This window comes from Zootoca vivipara, chromosome 7 (genome assembly GCF_963506605.1).
Source record: "Zootoca vivipara chromosome 7, rZooViv1.1, whole genome shotgun sequence".
NCBI classification, from domain to species: domain Eukaryota; kingdom Metazoa; phylum Chordata; class Lepidosauria; order Squamata; family Lacertidae; genus Zootoca; species Zootoca vivipara.
Window position 1 is genome coordinate 59593585 of NC_083282.1, and position 24217 is coordinate 59617801.

Here is a 24217-nt window from a genome sequence, read left to right on the forward strand (position 1 = left end):
GCTATGGCTTCAATTTTTGCACCAGTGGTCATGATTTATATTTCATCTGGGTTTTCAAATTTTTAATTTGTTGTTGTTGTCTTGATTTCATTGCTGTTCTTTTTAGCACTAGCAATTGTGGGAGTGTTTGTAAGTAACGGTGGGATAAATATTTAAGCAAACAAACAAGCTAGAATTTGGCATAACACAGACACAATCTTCAATGTTGCCAACAACCTGCAGAGGAAGAGGAAGAAGTAAATCCTGCTGTATTAAATGCAGCTCAGTCCCAGAAAAGTGTGAACACTACTGCAGCCTAAGTTGGAAGTTTATAGTGTGCTATAAATTGCTCATAGTATTATAGATACAGGGTAGGGGCAATGGGCCACAGTGACTAGTCTAAGGGCACATCTTTACAAAAATAAAATTGAATTGTTGGCAGAAGTCAGAATGATGGAGGACTTCCTGGTTGAAAGCTAGAAACCACTATTCTACTGCCACCTTAAAAGCTTGACTGTCACAATGCTTGAGAATGGATGAACATTAATTTCTTCTCAAGTCAAAAGGTATCATGGCTGGTGCCATTGTATCATGGTTGACTCGGTCCCGGGATGCAAACCACAGTACCTTGGAACGAAGTACAGGCTCAAGGCGCCAAAACTGATAACAGAAATTCAGCAAAGAACTGTTGCTGCAGTCCCAACGATAGTGAAAGAAATACATTGACTGCCCAACCACAATGAGGTCAAACTATTATACCATGAACCTGCTTGCAGAGTTCTGGGCTTCCTGTCTCCTCCCTTGTCATATCAGAGAAAGACGGAACGAGAGACAGAGAAAGAGAGGAACTAGGGTAAAGTGTTGTGGCTTATATTTCCTGTTTTGTTTTTTGGTTTTTTTAACAGAGCAGCAAAGTGAAGCCATCCGAATGAAAATGACAGTTGCAGCATGTTAGTACTTGATAACTAAACGGGCATCTTCTCGTTTGTGCCTCGGCAAGTGAAGAGCCAGGCATCTTGGATCTTGTGGAGTTCACTCAGGCCCACCATGGAAAAGCAAAGGTAAGGACTTCCCTTGTTCGTAATGACCTTCCATTTTTGTTTGTGGATTATAGAAAGCAAACGCAATCTACAAAAAGGAACATTTTGCTTTGAGCCTCTGACAACACAATTGACAACGTGCAGCCATAACATGAGCAGGCATTATTTTCCCTGATTAAACTGGTGTGTATGTGACCATGCCTGCGAGGGAAAGATAAAGGGCATCTGTGTTCATCCGAGGCAAATACTTCGGCCAAGACTGGAAGAAGGAAACCAATAATGTGATTAAAAGGCCTCAGCAGTGTGCTCAGTTTTGTGGGTTAAATAAAGAGAGTACTTCTCGCCTTCATAGTCTGGTTTGAATCTAAGGTTTTTTTCAAGCAGCTACAAAATAAAGTAATGGCATCTGGAGAAGGTAGGTAGTTGCTAAGCTCTCTGTGGGGGGACGGGGACATGTTGCATAAGTTTTTTGGGGTACAGAAGTAATTCATATGCCAGGCTGAATGGGCTTCATAATCCTTGTTTAAAATATTATCTAGTTTTAGACTTTGAAATGGATTGATTTTGAAAATAAAGAACTGGTTATTTTTAGTGTAAAATTACATGATATGTGTGAACCTTCCACTTTTTAAAAGGAACTCGCAGGAAAAACCAAACAAACTATGACTGCAACGGTGGTGGGCATTAAGAGGGAGTGAGGTGGTGCTTGCCATGCTTTTCTCTCCCTTCCCCCCCCTTTATGACAATTAAACACGGCACACAGCTTTTATTATTTCTTCAAGCAAGCAGAAATAGCAGCTTTTCATGCTGCCTCTCAATCTAAACTGGACATGGCAGAAAATAGAGGAGGGAAAAGGCATGGAACCAGTGAAAGAGAATGAAGATGAAATAATGTGTCAGCTAAATAACTAGACCTATGGGTATAGGGTTTTATACAAATTTAATGATGATAATGTTTAATAATAATAATAATAATAATAATAATAATAATAATAATAATGCTACATATCTCATTCAGTAGCAATTCCTCATTAGGACATCTCACCTGAGAATTCTGCACCAGTAGGAAATGAGATGCACCTGCCTCATGTAGGAGATACCAGGGGACAGCAGCAGTAGCCTTTAGTTGTTCCTCCTAAGACAAGCCTGGCCATTCCCCTCTGTTGGAGGACAGAGCTGTGTATGCTATATGGCATGCTTTTGTCTCTCTAAACCGTCTTACTGCCTCACATGCTGTGCAGGACACTGTCCCATCATCAAAGCTGAATAAAGATTTAGCTGCCAAGATTCTAGGCTTGGAATGCTCAGGGAAGGACATCCTGTACTTTGCCTCAAACAGCAAAATGTCTTGGTCCAGCCCTGGTATTTGGCTCATAAAGAAACACAGAAAAATCAGATGGAAAAAAGGGGGGTTGCAAAGACAATCTGAATGCAAGAAAAAAGCAAGGAAATTGTAAAACAAACCAATTTATGCCCTCAAGCAGGAGCTTTAGTACAGTGTTGCAATACTGTACAAGAAAGTAAATGGAATTCAATTCAGACAGAATTTTGTAGAAAGAGGACAGCCTGCCTAACAACCATGTGGCAAATGCACATATGAATATATTTTGTGTGTGTGTGTAGAAAAATGAATAATTTAATTTTAGTGACATAGAAACGAAACATGAATTGCTTATTTCTACCATTTTATCTAATCATTTGTAAACATCAAATGTGGTGGCAATTAATTAACTTATGGAACACGTATTGCGGTCCCCACTAATTGGCTGCCTCATGTCATAACAACAGTGTTGTGGATAACAAGCTGGGCAGCAAGGACAGATACTTGTTCAGCTTTTGCAGCTTTCTATTATTTAAATTAATACTTTATTATATCCTATAATTATTTCTATCCTGCCTTTTAGGATATAAATCCTATGAAGGAAGTTTTATCGCAAACATATGCCTTGACTTTCCACTTAACCCTGTCTGTATACATCGTGTTTTTAATATTCTGTTGGGAGCCGCCCAGGGTGGTTGGGTAAACCCAACCAGATGGATGGGGTATAAATTATTATTAGTAGTAGCAGTAGTGGTATTAATCCATTTACCTTTATAAGGCTATCCAGTAGGCCAATGACATTGTCCAATATGGGAAGAAGATAGGTGCTCAGGCTGTGAGTGGGAGAAAGAGTTGAAAATGAAGAACAAATTCCTGAATGGTTTTTGACAAAAAAAGGCTATGAAGAATACAAGTAAAAGGAATCCTACTGAATAAAAATTAAAAAGGCAAAACATACTGCTTATTGTGGCTCCTTGATACAATCTTTTTCCACTAATCTTGCTATTATTCATGTTATCTCATTGGACTAGCAATAAGCAGCAAAAGTTTTGGTACAGACACTATGCAGATTGGAGTTCCAAGCACGATGAATTTTGCTAGGTGTAATCTGCCTCCAGTTTCTAACTGCACCACAGGCAGATTTCCTGCAGTGTTAATCTGGGAAATAGGGACTGATAATATATATTGGATAGAGTTTACACTACAGTAGAGCTTTCCAAACTGTGTATCACGACACATTAGTGTGTCGGCTGCAGTGTGTAGGTGTGTTGCACGAACGCTCCCCGCACTTCTCCTGGGGCTGGAAAGGGGTCAGTTTAACTTCCGGTTTGCTAGTAAAACTGAATTACCAAGTCACAAAATTATGCATGTCTGAAAAGTGTGTTGCCAACATGAAAAATTTAGAAAGCTTTGCGCTACAGCAAGGTAGCCAGTAGGGTTCTGTGCATGAACAGCATAGACCTCAGCAAGTCTAGCCAGTGTAATGCCCTCCAGATACTGCTGTACTACAACTCCCATAATCTGTGAACACTGGTCATGCTGGAAGGGCATGATGGGAGTTGGAGTCCAATAATATCTGGAGGGCACTTCTTCTGCACTACAGTCTTCCTTTTAGATCATTCCAGCAATACTGATCCTGATAATTTCAGGTTGTCATGAAATGTGAGATAACAGTCAGGTACTAAAGGACTAAAGATGGGTTTAGACTGGTGAGCTATCCAACCACAAAATATGTGCTTGGTACCTACAACCCACTCAGGGCCTAACTATCTCCCATGTTTCTGAAGTTATTCCATTCAAAAGGGACATTAAAAAAGCATATCTATCTCCCTACGCACTAAACGTAAAAAAACTGTTGTACATCTCTCATACTTTGAGAAAGATGATTCATTTGAAAGTCATCCTGTGAACCTGCATTTCTGTGGTTGGCTAGATGAATGTTTCAAGTCATGTATAAATTATCCACCCTTTGCGTTAACTCTTTCAATTGTTTTTAAGAGACTATTGCCATCTAAGAAGGAAATACTTTTACAAGAGAAAGACTGAAAATGAAGTCAACCATATACTTATTTTTAAACAGAGATTGCATTGCACATCAAAACAGGAGATACATAATGGGGAGGAGCGCCTTTGCTTTTTGAGATCACACATGCATAATCACACATACATTCATCATAGAATTTCCCTCACTTCACTGGCTCCTGCCAGAAGGGGCCTGAATAACATACCCTCCAACAATTCTCCAATGAAAATAGGGATGTCCCATTTCATAATGATTATTTTACTATTTATATGCCATACATCTTACTGGGTTCTCCCAGCCACTCTGGGCAGCTTCCAACATATATAAAAACATAATAAAAAAAACAGTAAACAAAAAACAAAAAAACACCTTCCCTATACTGTACAAGATTGCTTTCAGAAGGCTCGGGGGTCAGATAATTCCATACCCCCCAACATTTCACCAATGAAAATAGGAACGTCCTATGGAAAAGTGGGACATTCCAGGATCAAATCAGAAACCAGGATGGCTTCTCTAAATCAGGGACGTCCCTGGAAAATAGGGACACTTGGAGGGTCTGGGATATTGGATCCAGTATGCGAAATGTGTGGCAGCTGTCTTCTTTGGTGGGCAGCAATCATGTCTCTTCTAAATCCAGAGTGTGAAGCTTGTTTTGAATAATATTAGTTAAGCAAAGTACACATTCCAGCGTGCACTGTGGGTGCCTCTATTTTTTCCTCAGTAGAGAAAACAGCAGCTTGTGGAGGGAGCAGCTGAGGTTGGGAAACAGTGGGAGGGAAGGTTTACAAAAAAAAAACAACTTCCCCAGCATTATTTCTCCAGTTCTATTAGAGGAGAAGAGACAGGGTTATTTTGTTTTAAAGAGAATATCCATACCTCAGGAAAGCCATTCTCACAGTGTAGTTTGGCCCTGGATCTTCAATGGGTATACAGTTGTGCCTAGCATACAATATGCACTGACCTTTAGACTAAGATAAAACCTGTGTTGCAATATAGAATAATCTGCTCAAATACAGCCACAACACGTGGCTAATAAGTATGGTAAATGTGTTTTTACTAGTAGTTAGAATATAATCCAAAATTTACAAATCATAAACATCATTATATAATGTATGTATAAGTCCATAAACAAGAAATAGTCAATGTAATGAATTCCTGTCAGGGAACACTGTTAAATTGTGGGTAAGCATAGCAGACAACACAGCAATCTCGCCAAAGCAGCTCTTTATTTGGAAGCTGGAACAGAACTGAACTGCATTGCCGAGCTGGCCTGCTTTTATAGAGGCTGGCTCAAGCAATGTATCAAAGATAATTCAAAGTTCCCTCCTAAAGTTCCCTCCTAAAACAACTGTCAAGGACCTGAGGACCTGAGGGAAAACTATATACACTAATACATAACAAACACCACGACGCAGGCATAATTCCCTTCAATAGATAATGTCCAACAATATTGTAGTGGTGGTGCTCCAACGTGTAGAATTCAATAATGAACAGCAACAAGCAGAACAGTGTTTCCGGATTAAGTCAACTGTGAATCTTCGTCAGCTAATAATAAAATTAAATACATTACATACAATGTATGAAAACAAAAACAACAGTGGCCAACCTGCATAATAGATAATAAATAAAAAATGAACAAATGTGGAATACATACCAAATAATTTCTAATAAATTCAGGTAATACTTACTAATAATACGTTTGAGCTGACCTTTGGACTGGCAAGCAATGAGGGAATGAAGGTGGGCAATTTACCAAGTGCTTAATGCTGGGAAATTTGTCAGTTTCTTAAAACAAGTGCTAAATGAAGCACAGTAGTGTATGCTTGAAGTGCAGCAGCAGAGAGGCCTGTGCTCTGTCACACTCTGCAACTGCTCTTACTTCACCCACAGTCATTGACCAGTCGTGCTGCTATGGCGTGTGACACAACCTATCCCTCCACACATTGCTGCAGCACTTTGTCTCTACAGTACTTCCTGGTTGCATCTTAAGGGAAGCAGATGATTCATATGTTCTGAAACTGCAAGTCTATATATATATATGGGCTAATGGTGTTGTTTGAAAAAGGTGGATAAAGTATTTTTGAAGTTGTTGTCTTTCTCTTAGGAGAAAAAAAATTCTGCCTTTAAGAATAGATGCTGCTGCTCTTAAGCCTGCAAAGTGCTCTGCTCATTTGGACTTTTTTGCCTATAAAGCTATACTGTGTAACGTTGTAGATTATCTAGGGTATCTTATATCCACAAGTAGTTTTTTTTATTAGCTTTGTAATTGCTATGTGTGCAGTCACTAGTGTTGCTAGACAATCAAGTCTGACCTGAAGAGTCTCCAGGTGGAGCGCAAGAGTAATAATAATAATAATAATAATAATAATAATAATAATAATAATAATATTCAACCTGGTAGGGCCTGTCTGCAAATGACATCTTGAGGCTCTGAGGTGTTGGCCCTCCTCTGCTCCCTTCTCCCAATTAATCTGCATCTCCAGGGCCCACCCTTATGACACCATCAGGGGCCGCCTCCAGGTCTCAGGGTTGGGGCCTGAAATCTCAGGTTCTGGGATGCTCCTGACTTAGGAATGCTAGCAATCATAATCACAACCAAAAAGCCAATTCAAGATGGAAGGAAACCCCTAAAAAAATGCTCACCTAACACCAGTGCTTTTTTCGGGGGGGGGGACGCAGGGGGACGCATAGGCTACCCCTAAACATTTTGTGAATTCAAGTTTGGCCTCATTGAGGGGCAGTATTTCAATATGAGTAGTAAAATGAGAGTACCCCTAAAGGTGATCCTTTTTCTAGGGCGATTTCTTTTTGCTGCTGTTTTTAATATTTGTTAGCTACGGTAAACTGATATTTTTTAAAACTGTATAGAAATGTTTTAAACAAATTGTAAATGCACATGCTCCACCCCTATACTGAGTGTGGAAGATATTTGCCCCCAGATATAGTATTATAGCCCTGGGCATTAAATATGAAAAGGCAGGATATAAATGAAATTGAAAAATGGAGTTGGAGAGTGGACTGTACCATTTCAGACTGTGGGGACTGACCAATTTTTTTTTTATCCCATTCCCACACTATCATCATTTTCAGCACTATTATAAATTGTCAATCACTTGTAAAACACACCAAAAGTCTCCAAGCAACTTATTTAAGGCCGGAAGCAAAACTGCTTATAATAATATAAAAAGGGCATTCATAAAAAATAGAAAAGCAAGCCCCAATAAAAAAAAAAATTAACAGGAAGCAATTCACCAGCAACTTGGAATGGTACAGCCCATTTTGAAGCCAAAGAGGAGGGCAGCCCATCTTCATTTTACTGTGTGTTTACATGGGGCTCTTACCTCCACTTTGGGAGTGAGGTGAGAATCGCTTCATCCACCAAGGGAACAGACTCCCACCTGGGAGTTTTGACCTAAAGAGAAGCTATCCTGGTGGAGCAGGCCTAGGAGTCCTACAGCCTAGTAAGCTGGAGGCCCAGAGAGCACAGACTTGGATGGAGGACATTGCAGAGTAGCCAGATCAAAATGCTGCAGCCAGAGATAAAGGCATCAGCTGGGAGAGGGGCGACTTTTTAAGCAGCTGAGTGCAATGGACACCAATTACGTTCCCTTACACATATTCCAGCTGTGCATCAAAGGGGTAACAGTGCTTATTTTATTGCAGTGTGGTGAGACTGTAGGTAGGAATTCTGTTTATCTCTCTCTCTCTCTCTCTCTCTCTCTCTCTCTCTATATATATATATATATAATTTAAAAAGTGGTTATTTTTAAGGTGATTATTTATTTTTAAAGTAAGGATAATAACCTGATTTAAAATGAAATGTGAATTTCAATACAAACATTTGATTTGTATTTATAATTGAGTACCTGGCTTGTATGAGAACATTGCATTTTTGCCTTTCTCTGTAAGAGCCAAGCTACAGGTGGTGTTAGTTACAGGATTTGGCTAGTTTTATGTTTTTAACTCATACCTTGGGGTGGGGCTGAGCTGGAGCAGGACCATGGCATGGGGAGAAGGAGGATTTAGTTCCCCCCCTCCAATTGGAATCACACCCCCATCTGGTATTTGCAATTGGGGGGGGGTGCTTCCGTTTGTTTTCAATACATTAGCAGTAGTTCATGCATTTGATTTTTGTGGTACATTATGAAGATGTATATATCTTATAAATCAAAGAGCATGAGTACAGTATTTACTTTCCATTGTATGAAGAATATCTCTTGTAGCCAGAAAGTACTGGCCATTATTTCTGGAAGTCTGGGCATGTTAGGTCAGAATCCAAAAAGCAACTTAAGTTCACAAAGGAGCCATTACACTATACTAATATAATGGATTAAAAAAAACAACTTTAAACTTTAAATTGAACTGATGATCCCCTCCCTTATCATCTCTCACAAACTGCTTTTGAAACACCCCTCAGTTTTAAAAGCAGTTTTACATGCGGCAGCTGCTTGAAAAAAGCAAGTTCTGTAAACCCGTGGGCTTACAAAAGCTAGCTTCATAGTTCTTTGGGTCCTGGCCTTATTCAGAACTTCTCCCAAAAGAATGTGAGGAACAATCAATCGCTCCGTATCACCCTTCAATAACACATTAAAACATTATTATAAAATAAAATACAGCCCAAAACAGCAAGAACAGCAGTTTAAAGCAGTATAAAAACCAGACCCAATATATCTGCTAAAAGTCAGGAAGAATAAAAGATTTTTCCCCCAGTGCCAAAAGGATAATAATGTTGGTATTAATTGAGCATCACTGTGAAGATGGTTCCAAAGAATGCAACCACAGCCATACATCCTGGTTTCTGCTTGCCTTCTTCAAAATGCAACACAGAGCATCTGTTGGGAGTGCTTCCTTGCCCTTGGCAAGCTGCTGAGTTGTAAGTAATATAACTGTCCCAATGATCAAAATAAAACAACAGTCACCTTGATTGCCATGTCTTTAATTCCCAGTAGGTGAAGCCTCCGCAGTTCACGGAAGCCTCCTTCCACATTGGTCACATCCAGAAATCAAGACTCCAAGAAAGAGGTAGGTTGCAGGAAGAATTGGACCAGATCATACGAAACACACACTGAACCTGTGAGTAATGATACTTGGAATCCGCAGAACCTTCTGCAATAAATTTTTGAGCCCTTTGCTCCTGTTTCCCTGATTATGGTTCCTTCTTCATCCTGGGTGCCACACATTGGTCCGCTTTTAGTCTTGGTTTTCTTCTCCCATGCCCACATTGCTGCTTTCTGCCATGTTGCTAACTAAGCTAGTCTTAGTATTGCAAAACTGAGACAGGTAGGTAGATATGAGACTAGATAGTCCTTAAAGTACCTGGGACCTAAAGCTTGAAGGGCTGTAAGCATCAAAAGCAGCACCTTGAAATGGGCTTGGAGGTGAACTGGCTAACAGTGCACATTTCTCAAAACTGTCAAGTTATGCTCCCAGCAAGCCATTCCACTTAAAATCCTGGCTGTTGCATTTTAAACCAGTTCTAGCTTCCTAGTCCACATGGTCAAGCATACTGTTGCAGCTAGATAACTGTTAAACTGGGGAGGGCATAGACAGAAATAAAGATCTGCTAGCCACTGAATTGTAGCATAAGGCCAATCCTGTTCTAACCTTTCCTGAATGCCTAGCATGCTCACATGATCCTCATTTCAGCCACCATTCTTAGAATATGCACAGGGATTATCCCACTGGCTTAAAGGATGGATAAGGGTTTTTTTAAAAAAAAATTGGTGAGTTCTTTTTCTCCCACCCCCATTACCCCGTTTTCTGTTTCTGATGGAAAAGCAAAGATCCAAATCCTTTCATATAGTTGACTCCCTAGGACAAATTACATACTTGTAACATATGAGACATCAAGATTTTAATGAGGGAAGGAGGAGGTTAATAACTCACTCTTCATTTACACAGGATAACAAGGTAATGCCAAAACAAAGGCATTCATTCTTCTGGCTGAATTCTGGCACAACCTGCCTATGTAACTTGGATTAAGTCTGATATACACAGAAAACTGCCTTTAGCTGCAGTTTTCGGGCTTTAGTTTCTAAGCCTTCTTCAAAGTGAACATAAATATATTTAACTGTATAGCATTAAGCAATAGAACATGGTATCCCTAATCCAACAGCCTTTGGACAGTGTGGAGAACAGAGAAAGTAAAGGTACTACAGGAGGAAAGTGGTGGCGGGTTTTTTTAAAGGAACAGTGGTATGCCTGCTCATTGTCACAAAGAGCTTTGCCTTCAGAATTTATCATCTTTAGATGTTCCTTTGATGACTTCCCAAGCAATCTGCAAAGCACACTCTCTGCAGCCCTTAAGCCTAAGCAGAAGGTGAAATGTAAAAAGCACCTGGAGGAAGAAACCCACTTTCAAAAATCGCAATTACAGTATTGCAGATATCTGTGTGCATTAACCAGTGATTTTCCTAGTTCAAAAACTTTACAAAGCTTCAGGGAGATAAAAATTGGGCACTACATTGGATTTCTTTTGTATTTTAGTAGTAGATTAATTTTACAGTAGTTTCATTGAAAAAAATCTAAGCATTTTTTAAAAATCACATGCAGTTTTATAAAATCATGGAATTTATATTTTGTTCCAACATAAAACTTTTTTGGGGGGGGGGAAGGGTGAGCGGGAAGGTTAATTAGATGAATGATCCTCTTCTAAAATATTATTCTAGGATTTTCCCACATGTTATTGAAATCACAAAAGACTTGAATAACAGGCGGACAGAAAGGTCTAGAGCTTTTAAAATAACCCTGCTCAAGTGAAGCAGTAAAATTTCCATAATATATAATATGATATGAACAGTACAGTTTGCTTCATCCTCCAGAAGCTCAGAATTTAGTTACCCTACCCTCATGACAGCATATTTGATTTTATGAAAAAACGTTTTCATTTTGGAGTCAATTGCATCCTATTCCATAGATATATTGTATGTCTTATTGTATACAGAAATCTCCCACAACCTAACATCCTGCTAATTTCTGTTCTCGTGGTTTCCCCAGGAAGGTGACTCTCAAGTGTATTTGGAAAGTGTTCTGCACTGCCGCGTCTTGTGCCATAAGTATGATAAAAGAGATTTTCAAATCCCATGGCTGGCGTGGCCCCAGGCATGAAAGTTATGAAGAAAAATATGAACGCCGGCAGGAAAAGCGAGAAAACCTGCGCAGAAGGAGGAACAAGACCACATGCCGTCTCACGGATAAACGGCAGAGCAAAGAGGCCAAGGAGCTACTTCAAAGACGCCGAGAAAAAGTGATCCTCAGAAGAAGAAATTTAACAATGGAGGGGCCAGGAAGTAAGGAAGTGCATTTGACTCCTGGCACAGACATGCCCCTGGTTCCTGAGAACAGACCTGGAGATTTGGGGGAGAGATCAGCATATCTGAGATCATTGCCTGCTAACCAGGTAATATCCGAACATGAGGGCAATGGGACTTTCTCCCCGCATAGGGCTATAATTCCCAGAATTTCCTGTGAAGAGAGATTGATTGTTACAACTCATAGAATCGTAGCTCCATGAGATGATGGAGGTCTTTCTCAGCATCTATTGCAAACTATTGTTCACAGGATTCTTTGTGTGAAGCCATGGTTGTTAAGGTGGTATAATAGTGCTTTAAGTGAATGATACAAATGTGGCCTCAGTGACTTCAGTGGCCCATTTTCCTTGAGAAACAGCTGCATCTCTTAGAGTGTGGGCTTTGCATGCAGAAAGTCCCAGATTCATTCCTCAGCATCTCCAGATAGGACTGGGAATATTCCCTTTCGAACCCTGCTGGAGAGCCATGGCCTATCAGTGTGGACATACCTGAGTTAGCTGTATCAAAGTTCTAACTCAGGCAGCTCCTGATGTTTTATAACTTCCTGTTGATCAAGGCTGGGGGATTACTCATGAATAGCCTCTGGTTTTATCTTTTGTTAAACTACTTAGAAATCTTTGGATAAATGGTGGCCTACCATTTATAATTCAAAAGCATCAATTTATAATTCAAAAGCATCAATTGAAGAATTGATGCTTTTGAATTATGGTGCTGGAGGAGACTCTTGAGAGTCCCATGGACTGCAAGAAGATCAAACCTATCCATTCTTAAGGAAATCAGCCCTGAGTGCTCCCTGGAAGGACAGATCGTGAAGCTGAGGCTCCAATACTTTGGCCACCTCATGAGAAGAGAAGAATCCTTGGAAAAGACCCTGATGTTGGGAAAGATTGAGGGCACTAGGAGAAGGGGACGACAGAGGACAAGATGGTTGGACAGTGTTCTTGAAGCTACGAACATGAGTTTGACCAAACTGCGGGAGGCAGTGGGAGACAGGAGTGCCTGGCGTGCTATGGTCCATGGGGTCACGAAGAGTCGGACACGACTAAACGACTAAACAACAGCCTCTGGTTTTATCTTTTGTTAAACTACTTAGAAATCTTTGGATAAATGGTGGCCTACAAATGTTTCACACAGCCATGGCAGAAAAAATGACTTACCAACTTGATTTAGCTAAGGGCAAAGCTAAAATATTTGATTTTTATGATTTTACCTCGTACACAAATCAAAGAGCCTTTATTCAGATTATGGGAAAGAGACTTAAGTACAAACTATAATATGGTGATGACTGTAAATCTCCAAGTTGCCAATGGATCTTACACACAGGGCTTACAACTTAAGAGGCAATCTATGTTAAACATACTACTTTCTATTAGTAATTACAATATGTAACTGCCGTTCTTGCTTGTTTTCACATTTTGGAAATGAAAGAATCAAAACAAATATTTCAAATAAATAAATTACCCCCTGAATAGCTTTCATAAATTACCCCAGGGTCAGTTTTTGTTCTTGTAGTCAGAAAGCTTCACTTACTGGTGATGACGACAGTGTTTTGTTTTCATTAATAGCAAAGTAGTGCTATTTTGTCTTAAATGGTTCATTTCCTCTCATTATTTTATTTTTTAAGTCACATTCTTCCACAGGCAGACAATGTAGATACTGGGGCGATTTAGAGGTAATTTGGCCTAATACCACCAAACCCGATTTCAATGTGGCTAAGACATGACATCATTACTCAAGCTTGAGACCGATATGTTGAAGAAAGACGTTAAATAGTGGGTAAGAAGGATGAAGACACAGCTCTCAAAACAACCAGCTGAACAGTAGCTTAGCCCAGTGTTTCTCAACCACTGGTCCGCGGCACACTAGTGTGCCGCGAGACGCTGGCTGGTGTGCCGCGACGTGCGGCGACGAGAAGGGCGATTTGCATTGTCACGTGCCTGGCGGCCGCCAATAACCAACACTAACCCGCCGGAAAGCAATATTTCTCCTCCTCTTTCCCAGAGCTCAATGCAAACGAGCCTGGCGGCCGCCAATACACATCACTAACCCGCCGGAAAGCAATATTTGGCAAGTGTTTCTTACAGTCGTAATTATACTATAGGGCGGCACAGAGTTAAATTTTTTAACTTTTTTAATGGTGGTGTGCCTCGTGATTTTTTTCACGGAACAAGTGTGCCATGGCCCAAAAAAGGTTGAGAAACACTGGCTTAGCCTACTGGCTTATATAGTAGTACTCAATAACTTGCAACAGTAACAAACTTCCCCTAGCTACCCAATCCGCGAACAGCACTCTCAATCCTTCATTTGCATGATGTGGACCTGAGTGAGAACTGCAGCCACAGTGGGCAGGGTAAGAACTGCAGCCACGGTGACCAGAAGGAGTACTGCAGTTACTTAATACATAACAAAAGACATGTTCTTACTTCGTTTCAGGAGTTTGGGGATAACTGTACCTCTCAGCTTCATACCAAATCTGTGCAGCATAGCTTCACTGACACTTTTGCACATGGCAGCTTGAGCTCCTCTCTAGAAAACATGTTCATGGTGAAAGTTTACAAAACCTGCAAAGGTAAGACTCCTCAAACTTTGAAATCATTTCTAAATTATACATGATTATGTTTGAACTGGTTGGACATTCTTTCAGATGAGGGCAGGACTTCAAATGTCCACTTACTGAGGAATAAGCCTCACTGAACACAGTGGGACTTACTTCCCATAAAACATTATTAAAATGTTAACGTTAAGATGCAAACGCTTACATTTCAAAAACTCTGGAATGAGAGTACCCCCCCCCCCAAATGCTGTTGCTTTCCTAAATAAACAGCATACGTAAACGAAAAAGGTGGCGGGGGGAAATTGCCCAATCATAGCTGCCAAGTTTTCCCTTTTCTCGTGAGGAAGCCTATTCAGCATAAGGGAAAATCCCTTAAAAAAAGGGATAACTTGGCAGCTATGTGCCCAATTGTGTGTTTCCTTTTAAATCTAAAAACTTAAAGTTTGTACCAGACATCGCTAGCTACTTCCGAAAATAAGAATAAGTTTATCCAAAGTGTCCAATCATATTTAACTTTCCATTGTTGAAAGGAGTTATTTCTTCATTTTGTGTTTTTGCAGGTACCCAAACCACAGATGAGTTGAGTACAGTAAAGAAAAGCTCAGGCCAACAGACAGAGTAAGGAAGCACATTGTTTGGCTTTTGGGTGGACACATTTGATGATTACCTATACTATTCACTAGACATTTTTGATTATTTACCTCTTTCCTACGGTATCATTCTTTGCAATAGTGGCACATCCTCTTTTGACACAGTCCTCTCCTTTTTTTTCTTTTTCAGTTGTGGAACAGCAGTTTTAGATAAGGTATGGAATACAAGAAATGTGAAACCTGTTGTCTTAAGACATTAATGATTGATATGTGCTCTGTGTAGCAGCACAAACCAGATCCTAGAGATAAAATATTTTTGGTGGTAAAGACGATAAGCTGCCCTAAACGAACCACACAATCACCTCTGTACATGTGTTTCCACTTTAGCTTATAGTAATACTTTCCTTTTCTGCTGCCTGCCTGGGATTGCAAAACAACCTCAGCAGCATCATACCAATTTGAAACTGGGATTTGGGAAACCTTTAAAAATACTGACTAAGCTTCTCAAACAAAACAGCTTATATTATATTATGATGGGGTTGGGGTTGAGCTGGATGACCTCTAGATGACTTCCTTGTGAGCTTTTTAAACATATAATGAGAGTTTCCTTTTCTGCTGCCTGTCTGGGACTTCAAAACAGTTGCAGGGTAGGCAATTGTTAAGGACCACTGAGCCATGCAGTGTCTTGCATCGTGGATAAACCTAGCCAGGTCATATCACTGTGCTGCAGCCAATTGTGGATTATTCTCCAAATCAGCCTCCTCTCCAGATGTTTTGGGCTGCAATTCCCGCCAGACTGATGGGAGATGTAGTCCAAAACATCTGAAGCACACCAGGCTGGAAACAGCTGCCTTTCCCAATAGTCTTTGTATCATAGAAGGCTTTGCTTGAATCCTTCTTATCAAGTACCCTTAACGTTGCAATGCCCACCAGTACCCATAACCTAAACACACTGAATGTTTGGTCTATCTGTTATCTTGCCAAGAATACAAGCTTCGTTTCGAGGCTTGCAGATTGATAGTGTCTGTTTAATTACCTTGACATATGCTAACATTTCCATGTTCAACTCAAGTAGAACTTTAAATCCATTTATTTCAATTTCAGGAGATTATTCAACTTTCTAACTACCTCAAGGTGAGTAATTAACACTAATTCAGAACATTTTTCAAGAAGGGTTGTGCCAAGACTTTTTTGTTTCTTCTGAAAAGACTTCTGTCCTTCAGATAGGACTATAACTGTAAATGAGACATGCACCAATTAGGAAAATATTCAGATTTTCTGTCGACAGGTTTTGCTTTTGGACTTAGAGTCTTGACAAAAGCACTATTTAGAGTCAAACATTTCCTCACATTTGGTGGCTTAGTAGACACCTTGAAGGCAATGCCAATGGAGAAAGGTTAGTGTTCGGCTTGAGCCTTGTGCATATTTTCACTAGGTAAAGGCTGCCACCCATTTTCCTGGACATTTGGATTACCAATAGTGTTAAGTATAAAAACAGACAGACAGATAAATGGATTAATAATCTTTTAAAGTATTTTTTTAAAAAAAATACATGAATCAAGCAGCAGGTTTAAAAAAGAAAGTTTCAATTATTTAAAATGCAATTAATTGGTTTGCCTACAGTACATCCCTGGGTTAATCCCTAGCATCTTTAGGTGAGGTGAGGCTGAACACCTGGAAAGTCCCTGCCAGTCAGTGTAGACAATACTAAGCTAGATGTTCTATTCATGCAAAGCCAACTTCTCCCTGCCTACTGCATCACTTCTTGCCATATCCTTTGCTGTTCCAGAAGGTGCCCCTACCATCAGAAGCATATTTGTAGAGGGCATAGGAAGCTGTAGTACATGGATGGATTAGCAATAACTAGTTGTGAGGGAATGCAGGTGGCACTGTGGTCTAAACCACAGAGCCCAGGGCTTGCCGATCAGAAGGTCGGCAGTTTGAATCCCCGCAACGGGGTGGGGTCCCATTGCTCGGTTCCTGCTCCTAACAACCTAACAGTTCAAAAGCACGTCAAAGTGCAAGTAGATAAATAGGTACTGCTCTGGCGGGAAGGTAAACGGTGTTTCCATGTGCTGCTCTGGACTTCGCCAGAAGAGGCTTAGTCATGCTGGCCACATGACCCGGAAGCTGTCTGCGGACAAACGGCGGCTCATTTAGCCTATAGAGTGAGATGAGCGCCGCAACCCCAGAGTCGTCTGCAACTGGACCTAACAGTCAGGGGTTCCTTTACCTTTAGTTGTGAGTAAGTGCTTTCTGCTAGTGCAAATCCACATTTTAAATAAAATAATAGTAATAGTAATCTGCAGTTTTGCACAGGTTTCATCAACCAGTCATTAAAATGCCATCCAATTTATTGCTGAGCAGTATGATCATATATGTATCTACTCAGAAGTGAACCCGCTTGAGTTCAGTGGGACTTATTCACATGCAAGCTTGACTAGGATTGGAGCCTATGAATTGCTCTGTTGAGCAGCAGCCTTAGTTCTTGGAGGTGGGGAAAGGTCTGAAAACCTAGAAAGCTTCTGACAGTCATTGGAAAGGGCAAGCTAGAGGGACCAGTGGTCTGATCTTAACGCAACACTGGGATTTCCTTCCAAAAGCCTAACAGGAATGATAAGAGTAGTGTGCAGGAAATGGCATCTCAGGCACAGATAAGTGAAGAAGATAGAGGGGAAGAGTTGTGGTTTAAAGGTGGCTACGGGGTCAACAAATGCAGGTTGATATCCAGCTTACGGGAAGCCAGTGAGAGAGCATGTGCAGAATCAGAGCCCCAGAAGAGCTTTGGCAAATGCAGGGCGCCTCTTTTGTGTGAAGCAGTCAAGCTGTTCAGAACCAGCCTGGCAGCAATTTCTACTGGGAGATTAAGGGAAACCTCATTACTGACACAGCAGATAGGTGTGACATCCACACCATACATTTAAAGCACATGGCTTCCCCCCCAAGGAATCCTGGGAACCGTTGTTTGTGAAAGGTGCCGGGAATTATAGCTCTGTTGGGGGCAAACTATAGTTCCCGGGATTCTTTGGGGAAAGCCATGTGCTTTAAATGTATAGTCTGGGTGCGTTGGGGAATAAGCACACCTTTTGCACACTTAGTTGGGCCTGATTCCTCCTTTCCTTTTTTTTCAGGAGGCACTTCATCGGGAGCTACTGCTGAAGCAGAAGATGGCCATCTTACAGGAACTTCTTGCCGCGTTGCTGCAAGCAGCAGAAAAGTCTTGGAAGGTACTGATTAGCCATGCTGAGATTATCTATAGCAGGTGACACGGTGGGGTGGTGACACTCACCGGATCTCTGATTTGCCGTAATGCTGCTGTTTACCAGGAGGTAGAGGAGTAGGGACAAGGCACCTACACATGTTATCACTGTCTTACCCAGAGTGATCAGATGCAGATGGTTTATGGACCTTTCATTCTTAGGCCCAGGTCATTCCTTGTGCAGAGGTGACAATTGCAGTAGGTGCAGTGCTCTGTTGTGACAAGGTGTACTTCCCAGAATCTCCCTTTTTAGGCATCTACAAGAGGGACAAGAAAAGTACCACATTCCAAATATGAGTTGAACGTTCCCTGGTAAGGACACTTAAGATTTAGCCATGCACTCATATGCACCAATGCTCAACTTGACCCTGTGTGCAAAAATGGCTTATCTGCTTTCCATAGAACAAAGCTCGAAATGCATAAAAGCACCAGGTGTTTCAGATAAAAGCTATGGACTTAGAAACTATAAGCATGGTTCAAACTGACAGAATATCAGGATTGTGGTTTATTCCTTCTTATCCCACCTTCTCTGCTTCCTTCTTACTTGGCTTTTATTCTGTTTGAAAAAATTAATTTAAAAAACCCAATTTTTATTACCATGATTCAAGGTGGTGGAGCTAGCACCCTGAAAATTAGAAAATGCATTTTAAGTGCTTGAGACTTGTCTAAGTCTGTCCAGTCAAGTGCTTCATGTGCCACCACATTTGTCCAAAGTGTGTAAACAAGGCTTACAAAAAAGGAGATTGTAGTAGATGTGGGGCCTTTCACTGACACTTCAGTATTGCAGAGAAGTATCACATTCTGGAAGTGATTTTGCCCAGTACTGTATCACTTTGGTGATTCCAGTCCTTGTTTCACTATGATCAGACCAGATAACCAGAGAGTAGGAGTCTTGCTCCACGGTGGAGTCCCTTCATGTGGGGCAGAGGGCGGGAGAACCTTTGTGCTCATTTTATATCAAGTTTTTAAATGTTAGGTCAGTGTTAGTAGGTCTACTAGAAGTGGGAACTCACTCTTTTGAGGTGAGGGAAAAATTGTTTACCAAAACAAGGAAATGATCTTTAAATAGCAGGCCATTTCTGTACTGGGCCATTGCAGTGTTTTTTTCTGAGATAATATCATAGGCCACTTGCAAATATGTGCCTATAGGAGCCATACTAACAGGCTTTATCGCCCTTTTGAGAGGAGGAATTAAGTTTTCATGAATTCAGCAGGGATCATATTGAAAAACCACCAGACCAGTAAAAGCATATCCTTTTTATGGGATGGAAGAAATGTGTCCAAACCCCACAAAATGTTAGGTCCTCTCTACTGCCTAAACAGCTTTTCACAGTTGAAAATTGAGCCCTTAAAATGCTGCAGGTAGTTTTAAAAAATAAAAGCAATGCAAAGTAGTTTGCCCAAAAATAAGACCAGCAAGAGCTCTGTCAGAAGAGAAATGCCAAAGAATATGTACAGTTTGATGCTTTTGTGGTTTGAGACTTCCTCTATGAAAGACTTCAGTCGAGCTTCAAGAGGAGTGAGGAAAAAATAGCTTGACACCCTCACTGGCAGGAAGTCTCTCTGAAACCTCAGCTTAGCAACAGGTGGGTTTGCACTTCACCTCTCAGCAGTGATGTTGTAGAAAATAGATTTCCACTGCAGCCTTTGCCTTCACAGCTTATCTCTGGAGAGGAACAAATAGCCTGCTGCTGGGATTTCAAAAACAAATACAGATTGGAAGCTTTGAGATTTGGCACGGCAAATGTCAGATGAGAAATGTGTTAATTAAAAAAATAAGGGCCTCTTTAAAACCGTAGGTGGCATCTAACACTTTCAGTGCCTCAAAATGTCTAAGGAGCAAACTTGACGTGGTGCCTGTCTTGTAGTTTGCTCTGCCATGTTTGATTTTTAAAGAAATAAGCAGTTGGCACAGAGTCAGGATCAGGAATGTAAGTGAGGGGAAGCTTTCACTCCTTTGTTTCCACTGTGGTCCCACAACTGGGATAATATATTCCAAGGGTGTCCAATGTGGTGCCCACCAGATGTTGTTGGACTCCAGCTCTTGTCAGCCCCAATGAACCTAATGGTCAGGGATGATGGGATTTGCAGTCCAACAAAATGGAGGGTGTCATGTTAGCTACCCCTGATTATACTCACATGCCTGATATTCATAATGAGAGGAAAGCAGATTTTTGCTGAAGCCATGAGAACCAGCTTCCTTTCTTTAAGAAGAGAAATAAATCTGATTTGGAAAGGTTCCTCTGGGGACCTATAGGCTAGGGTCCTGTAGCATCCTTTAATTTCTTTCCTAGCAATGCTCATAACTATGTCCAGCACACTCCTGAAGGGACCACATGCTCTTTTCTTTTCCTTTTGATCCCTCAGATTTGCACAAAACCAGAAAACTGCACAAGCAAACAGCATTACATATTTACACACCAGATATAGAGCAGCACCATTAATCTGAAAAGTGTGTGCTGAGAATTGACGATGCTTTTAATTTTATTTTCCAGCTATGCTGGCAATTATTTCTGGGGTGCTCTTGAATGGAGAAGCATAGCCTTCCATATCTCTCAGATTTGCACAAAATCGGAAAACTGTACAAGCAAACCACATGAAAACTGGGTGCTGAGAATTTACAGTTCCTTGACTGTGTGCTATTGCACACTTCCTGGACAGGGAGGTTTTAAAAAACAGCCCCCAAGGTGTGCACACAGCTCTCTGTGCATGCCCTGCCAGTGCCTAATAGGCATAATAGAATCTGCATAATAGATTCAGCAGTTTGGAAGATGGGGACAAACACAAAAGGGAACACCTACTGGTATGAACAGGAAAGACCAAAGTTGTTCCTCATACACATGTGATCTAATTTGAACGAGGGAAGAAGTGGATTAACAGCTTGATAATCCTCCAGTGCGGACATGCCCTGTGAATGTGATGTCTCTCTGTTGCTTTAGGATTGTGTGGTGTTACTGAAAGTCTGCTGCAACATAGTACCTCCTTGCAGGTGTTGTTAGCCCATTTTGGACACAAGTGGCTATGCCTTATGAGACTCAAGTACCTGAAATTCCATTTCCTCGGTGTTTCAAAGGGTGCTGCCCTAGGCACCAGCTCCATTAATTTTCACTGCTCTTCGGAAAGTAGATTTGCCATTTTGCACATTGGATTAATGCACAGAGGCATTTCCTAGGGATCTGAGCCACCGTTTTTGTGCTTTATCGCAGGCATATTAAGAAATGCTCCACTCAGGTTTTGTGTGCAGTACTTTGCTAGGTAGATGCCTAGAAGAGGAGATTCTGGAAGGTACGCCTTGTTATGACAGAGCTCTAGAGTGGTGAGGAAAGCTGCACCTATTGAAATGTTCTCCTTGGCACAAGAGGTTGCTTCCACCCAACTACAAAAGGTCCAGGAACCCTGTTCTGTGATGCACCAGGTCACTCTCAATAAATGCATAGATACAAATGATAAAATGCATAGATACAAATAACTAGGGAGTGCTGGAGATCAGAGGCGTCTGCCATTGTTTCAGCTGAATTGCTCATATTGTGCAAAAAAACAAAAACAAAAAACTCTGGAAAACATGAGTGAACCAGGGATATGGGGAGGTGGGTTCTTTTTCTTTTTTGTTTGTTTGTTAGACAAATATTTGCAAGCTGATGATTTAAATTTCCAACCTTTCCCCCATCCTCCTCTTAGGGTCAGCTAAATGAAGACAAACTCAAGTGCAGGCTAGGTGCCCTGGAGAATCAATTGCAGACATGCACCCAGGTTAGTTTTAACATTGTTTCAATTCTAGAAATGTTTGATTTTTTTAAAAAAAAAAGCATTTAATTTTTTTTTAAGCTGTTCCCATTTTATAAGTCAGCCTCATTGAGTTTCTTTCAAGGAAAAATGTGGGGTATGAATAAATCTCTAATAATTATAATATAATGTAATCATCTTTGGCTCAAAAAAGGACTTTTTCTCCTCTCTGAGACAATTTTCATAATTATGCCAGAAATGGCCAGTCTTTGTATTCTTAGGGCTGCTCTGTGTTTCAGAGATGAGTGCTTGGGCATGACCTACTTGACTCTAGATCACAAGTGGGTAACCTTTTTTCTGAATCTAGTGTCTAGATCACAAGTGGGTAACCTTTTTTTCTTTTTCTTTTTTAAAATTTGTTTTCCAATATACCCCCAATAATAGCCAAATTATAACAATAACAATTAATTCCCAAATTATACAATTATCAAAATGCCAATCAACTTCCAATTAATACATTTAAGTTAAAGTGGCTCCCCACATGGTGGTTTGGGTGCATTTCCGATCTTATATCACTGCATTCCATAATCTTAATTAATGCCAGTTGCATCTCACTTATTATAATATTCTCTTAGTAAACAGCTACTACATAATTAATGATTTCCATTCGTGATGTTACAATATATAAATTTATAAAGCTTCAAGTCAGGAACTCAAACTATTATCTTTTATTCTGCCTTGTGTGTGAAAACTGTTACGTCCTTCCAGATTCCCTCTGTCCATATATGGTGTTGTCTCTTTCACTTCCTAGCTGTTGTTTTCTCCCATAGTGGAACTGAATCTCGAAGTTTCTCAGAGCTCTTATCTCTCTGTCCCTCGCTTTGATGTCTTGGAACAGGCAACAGTCTGCTAGAAACCATGCTATCTGACTAGTAAAACATGTCGCAAATCTCCTTTCCAATTTTCCAATCTCTGTGACGTTCTTATCACAGCCCCCAAATTCTTTTCCTTCCAGCAAGAGATTTATCGCCCAATTAAACTTTATCTTAGATTATATTCCATCAGTAGCACACACAAATCTTAGTCTCTTTTTCCTTGTCTATTGTTAAACAGAGGTGAGGGGAATTACTTGGTCTTTCCAACATAGTCACACTTGAGCTTCCCCTAGCCCTCCTTCATTTCAGATCACACACAGCTTCCATTTTATCTTGTTAATATCAGTATTACTCCAACGTCCCTTCCTCACATATAAAAAGATATTTATTATATTCCAGAGAGGGTTGCTGAATCATAAATATATAAAAGAAGCTTAGAATAAACCAGGCATCCCCAAACTGCGGCCCTCCAGATGTTTTGGCCTACAACTCCCATGATCCCTAGCTAACAGGACCAGTGGTCGGGAAAGATGGGAATTGTAGTCCAAAACATCTGGAGGGCCGAAGTTTGGGGTTGCCTGGAATAAACAAACCATGGGTTTGTTTCAGGCCAAAGAAAATCTTATCTCAATTCAAACCTTTGATCCATGTAACTGGTATATTCCGCAGTATGTTGTTGCAACCCTTTCCCATCACGTGCTGGTACAGTGGACCCTCCGGATACAAATTAAATTCATTCCAGGGGTCCGTACTTAACCTGAAAAGTCTGTAACTGGAGGCGTTGCTTCTGTGTGCGCACGAACACAGAGCGTTTCTGCACATGCGTGTGGCACACAGAGCTCTTCTGTACATGCATGTGCGGCAAAACCCGGAAGTATATACTTCCAGGTTTGCAGCGTTCGCAACCCGAAAGTTACGTATCCAGAGCAGTACGTAACTTGAGGGTCCACTGTACTTTTAAACCTATTAAAGATCCAATTAAACAAAGAACCTCTGCTTCTTAATGGCGGCATAAATGGGAGTGTGTGCACAGCCACATTCTCTAGCAAATGGGTTTAATAATTGCCCAGTGTGAAAAAAAATCCAGGGCATGTTGTCTGCTTTGGTGAACTATGGGCCGTATTGGTTTTAATATTCTGAAGTCGGGCATTTTCCTTCAGTTCTCCATTTATTTGTTTAGAGTCACTCAAAGCGGAGCTTAAAGAGGATTCTGCTGGAGATGGAAGATCAAAAGCAGAACTATGAGCTGAAAGCGAAAGAGTCTCTTCAGAAACTCCTTGAGGAGAAACTGCAGGTGGAAGGGCAGCTTCAGAATGCCCAGGTAGGTGTGGAATTTCAGCCTGGAACAAGGACAGGATTGGGCAGCAATTTACATAACATGCTCCATCTTTACATACATGCAGGAATTTTGTTGTACGTTCAGTACAAGGCTGAAGCTCCAGCGCAATGTGAGAGGTGTGTTTTTGGAGCATGGTTGCTGACAATAACCACTTGGCTGCATCATTCTGGTCAGGTCTGCTTGAAGCATAACCTTAATCACATT

At 40.7% G+C, this 24217-nt stretch overlaps 2 protein-coding genes across 5 annotated transcripts in view; one reads left to right on the top strand and one right to left on the bottom strand.

Annotated features, from left to right (window-relative positions):
- The window catches only part of LAMB3 (laminin subunit beta 3), a 122900-nt gene extending 117593 nt beyond the window's left edge, over nt 1–5307 (bottom strand). Inside the window, exons 1-2 of one of the 2 annotated variants that reach the window (XM_035122653.2) lie at nt 5240–5307; nt 3110–3173 (exon numbers count right to left, since the gene is read on the bottom strand). The gene's annotated coding sequence lies outside the window, so the exon portion shown is untranslated. Of the gene's footprint in view, nt 1–3109; nt 3174–5239 lie in introns of those variants that run through there. The other variant, XM_035122655.2, reaches the window with a different exon arrangement.
- TRAF3IP3 (TRAF3 interacting protein 3) overlaps nt 1034–24217 on the top strand; it is a 34220-nt gene continuing 11036 nt past the window's right edge. For all 3 annotated transcript variants that reach the window (XR_004693044.2, XM_035122657.2, XM_035122662.2), the window contains exons 1-10: nt 1034–1434; nt 9310–9385; nt 11360–11762; nt 14107–14242; nt 14788–14845; nt 15008–15032; nt 15922–15951; nt 17949–18044; nt 21755–21826; nt 23855–23995. Coding sequence is in view for 2 of the 3 variants with exons in the window: in XM_035122657.2 (XP_034978548.2) it covers nt 1419–1434; nt 9310–9385; nt 11360–11762; nt 14107–14242; nt 14788–14845; nt 15008–15032; nt 15922–15951; nt 17949–18044; nt 21755–21826; nt 23855–23995 (1053 nt within the window). In the remaining variant the exon portion in view is untranslated. The remainder of the gene's footprint in view (nt 1435–9309; nt 9386–11359; nt 11763–14106; nt 14243–14787; nt 14846–15007; nt 15033–15921; nt 15952–17948; nt 18045–21754; nt 21827–23854; nt 23996–24217) is intronic.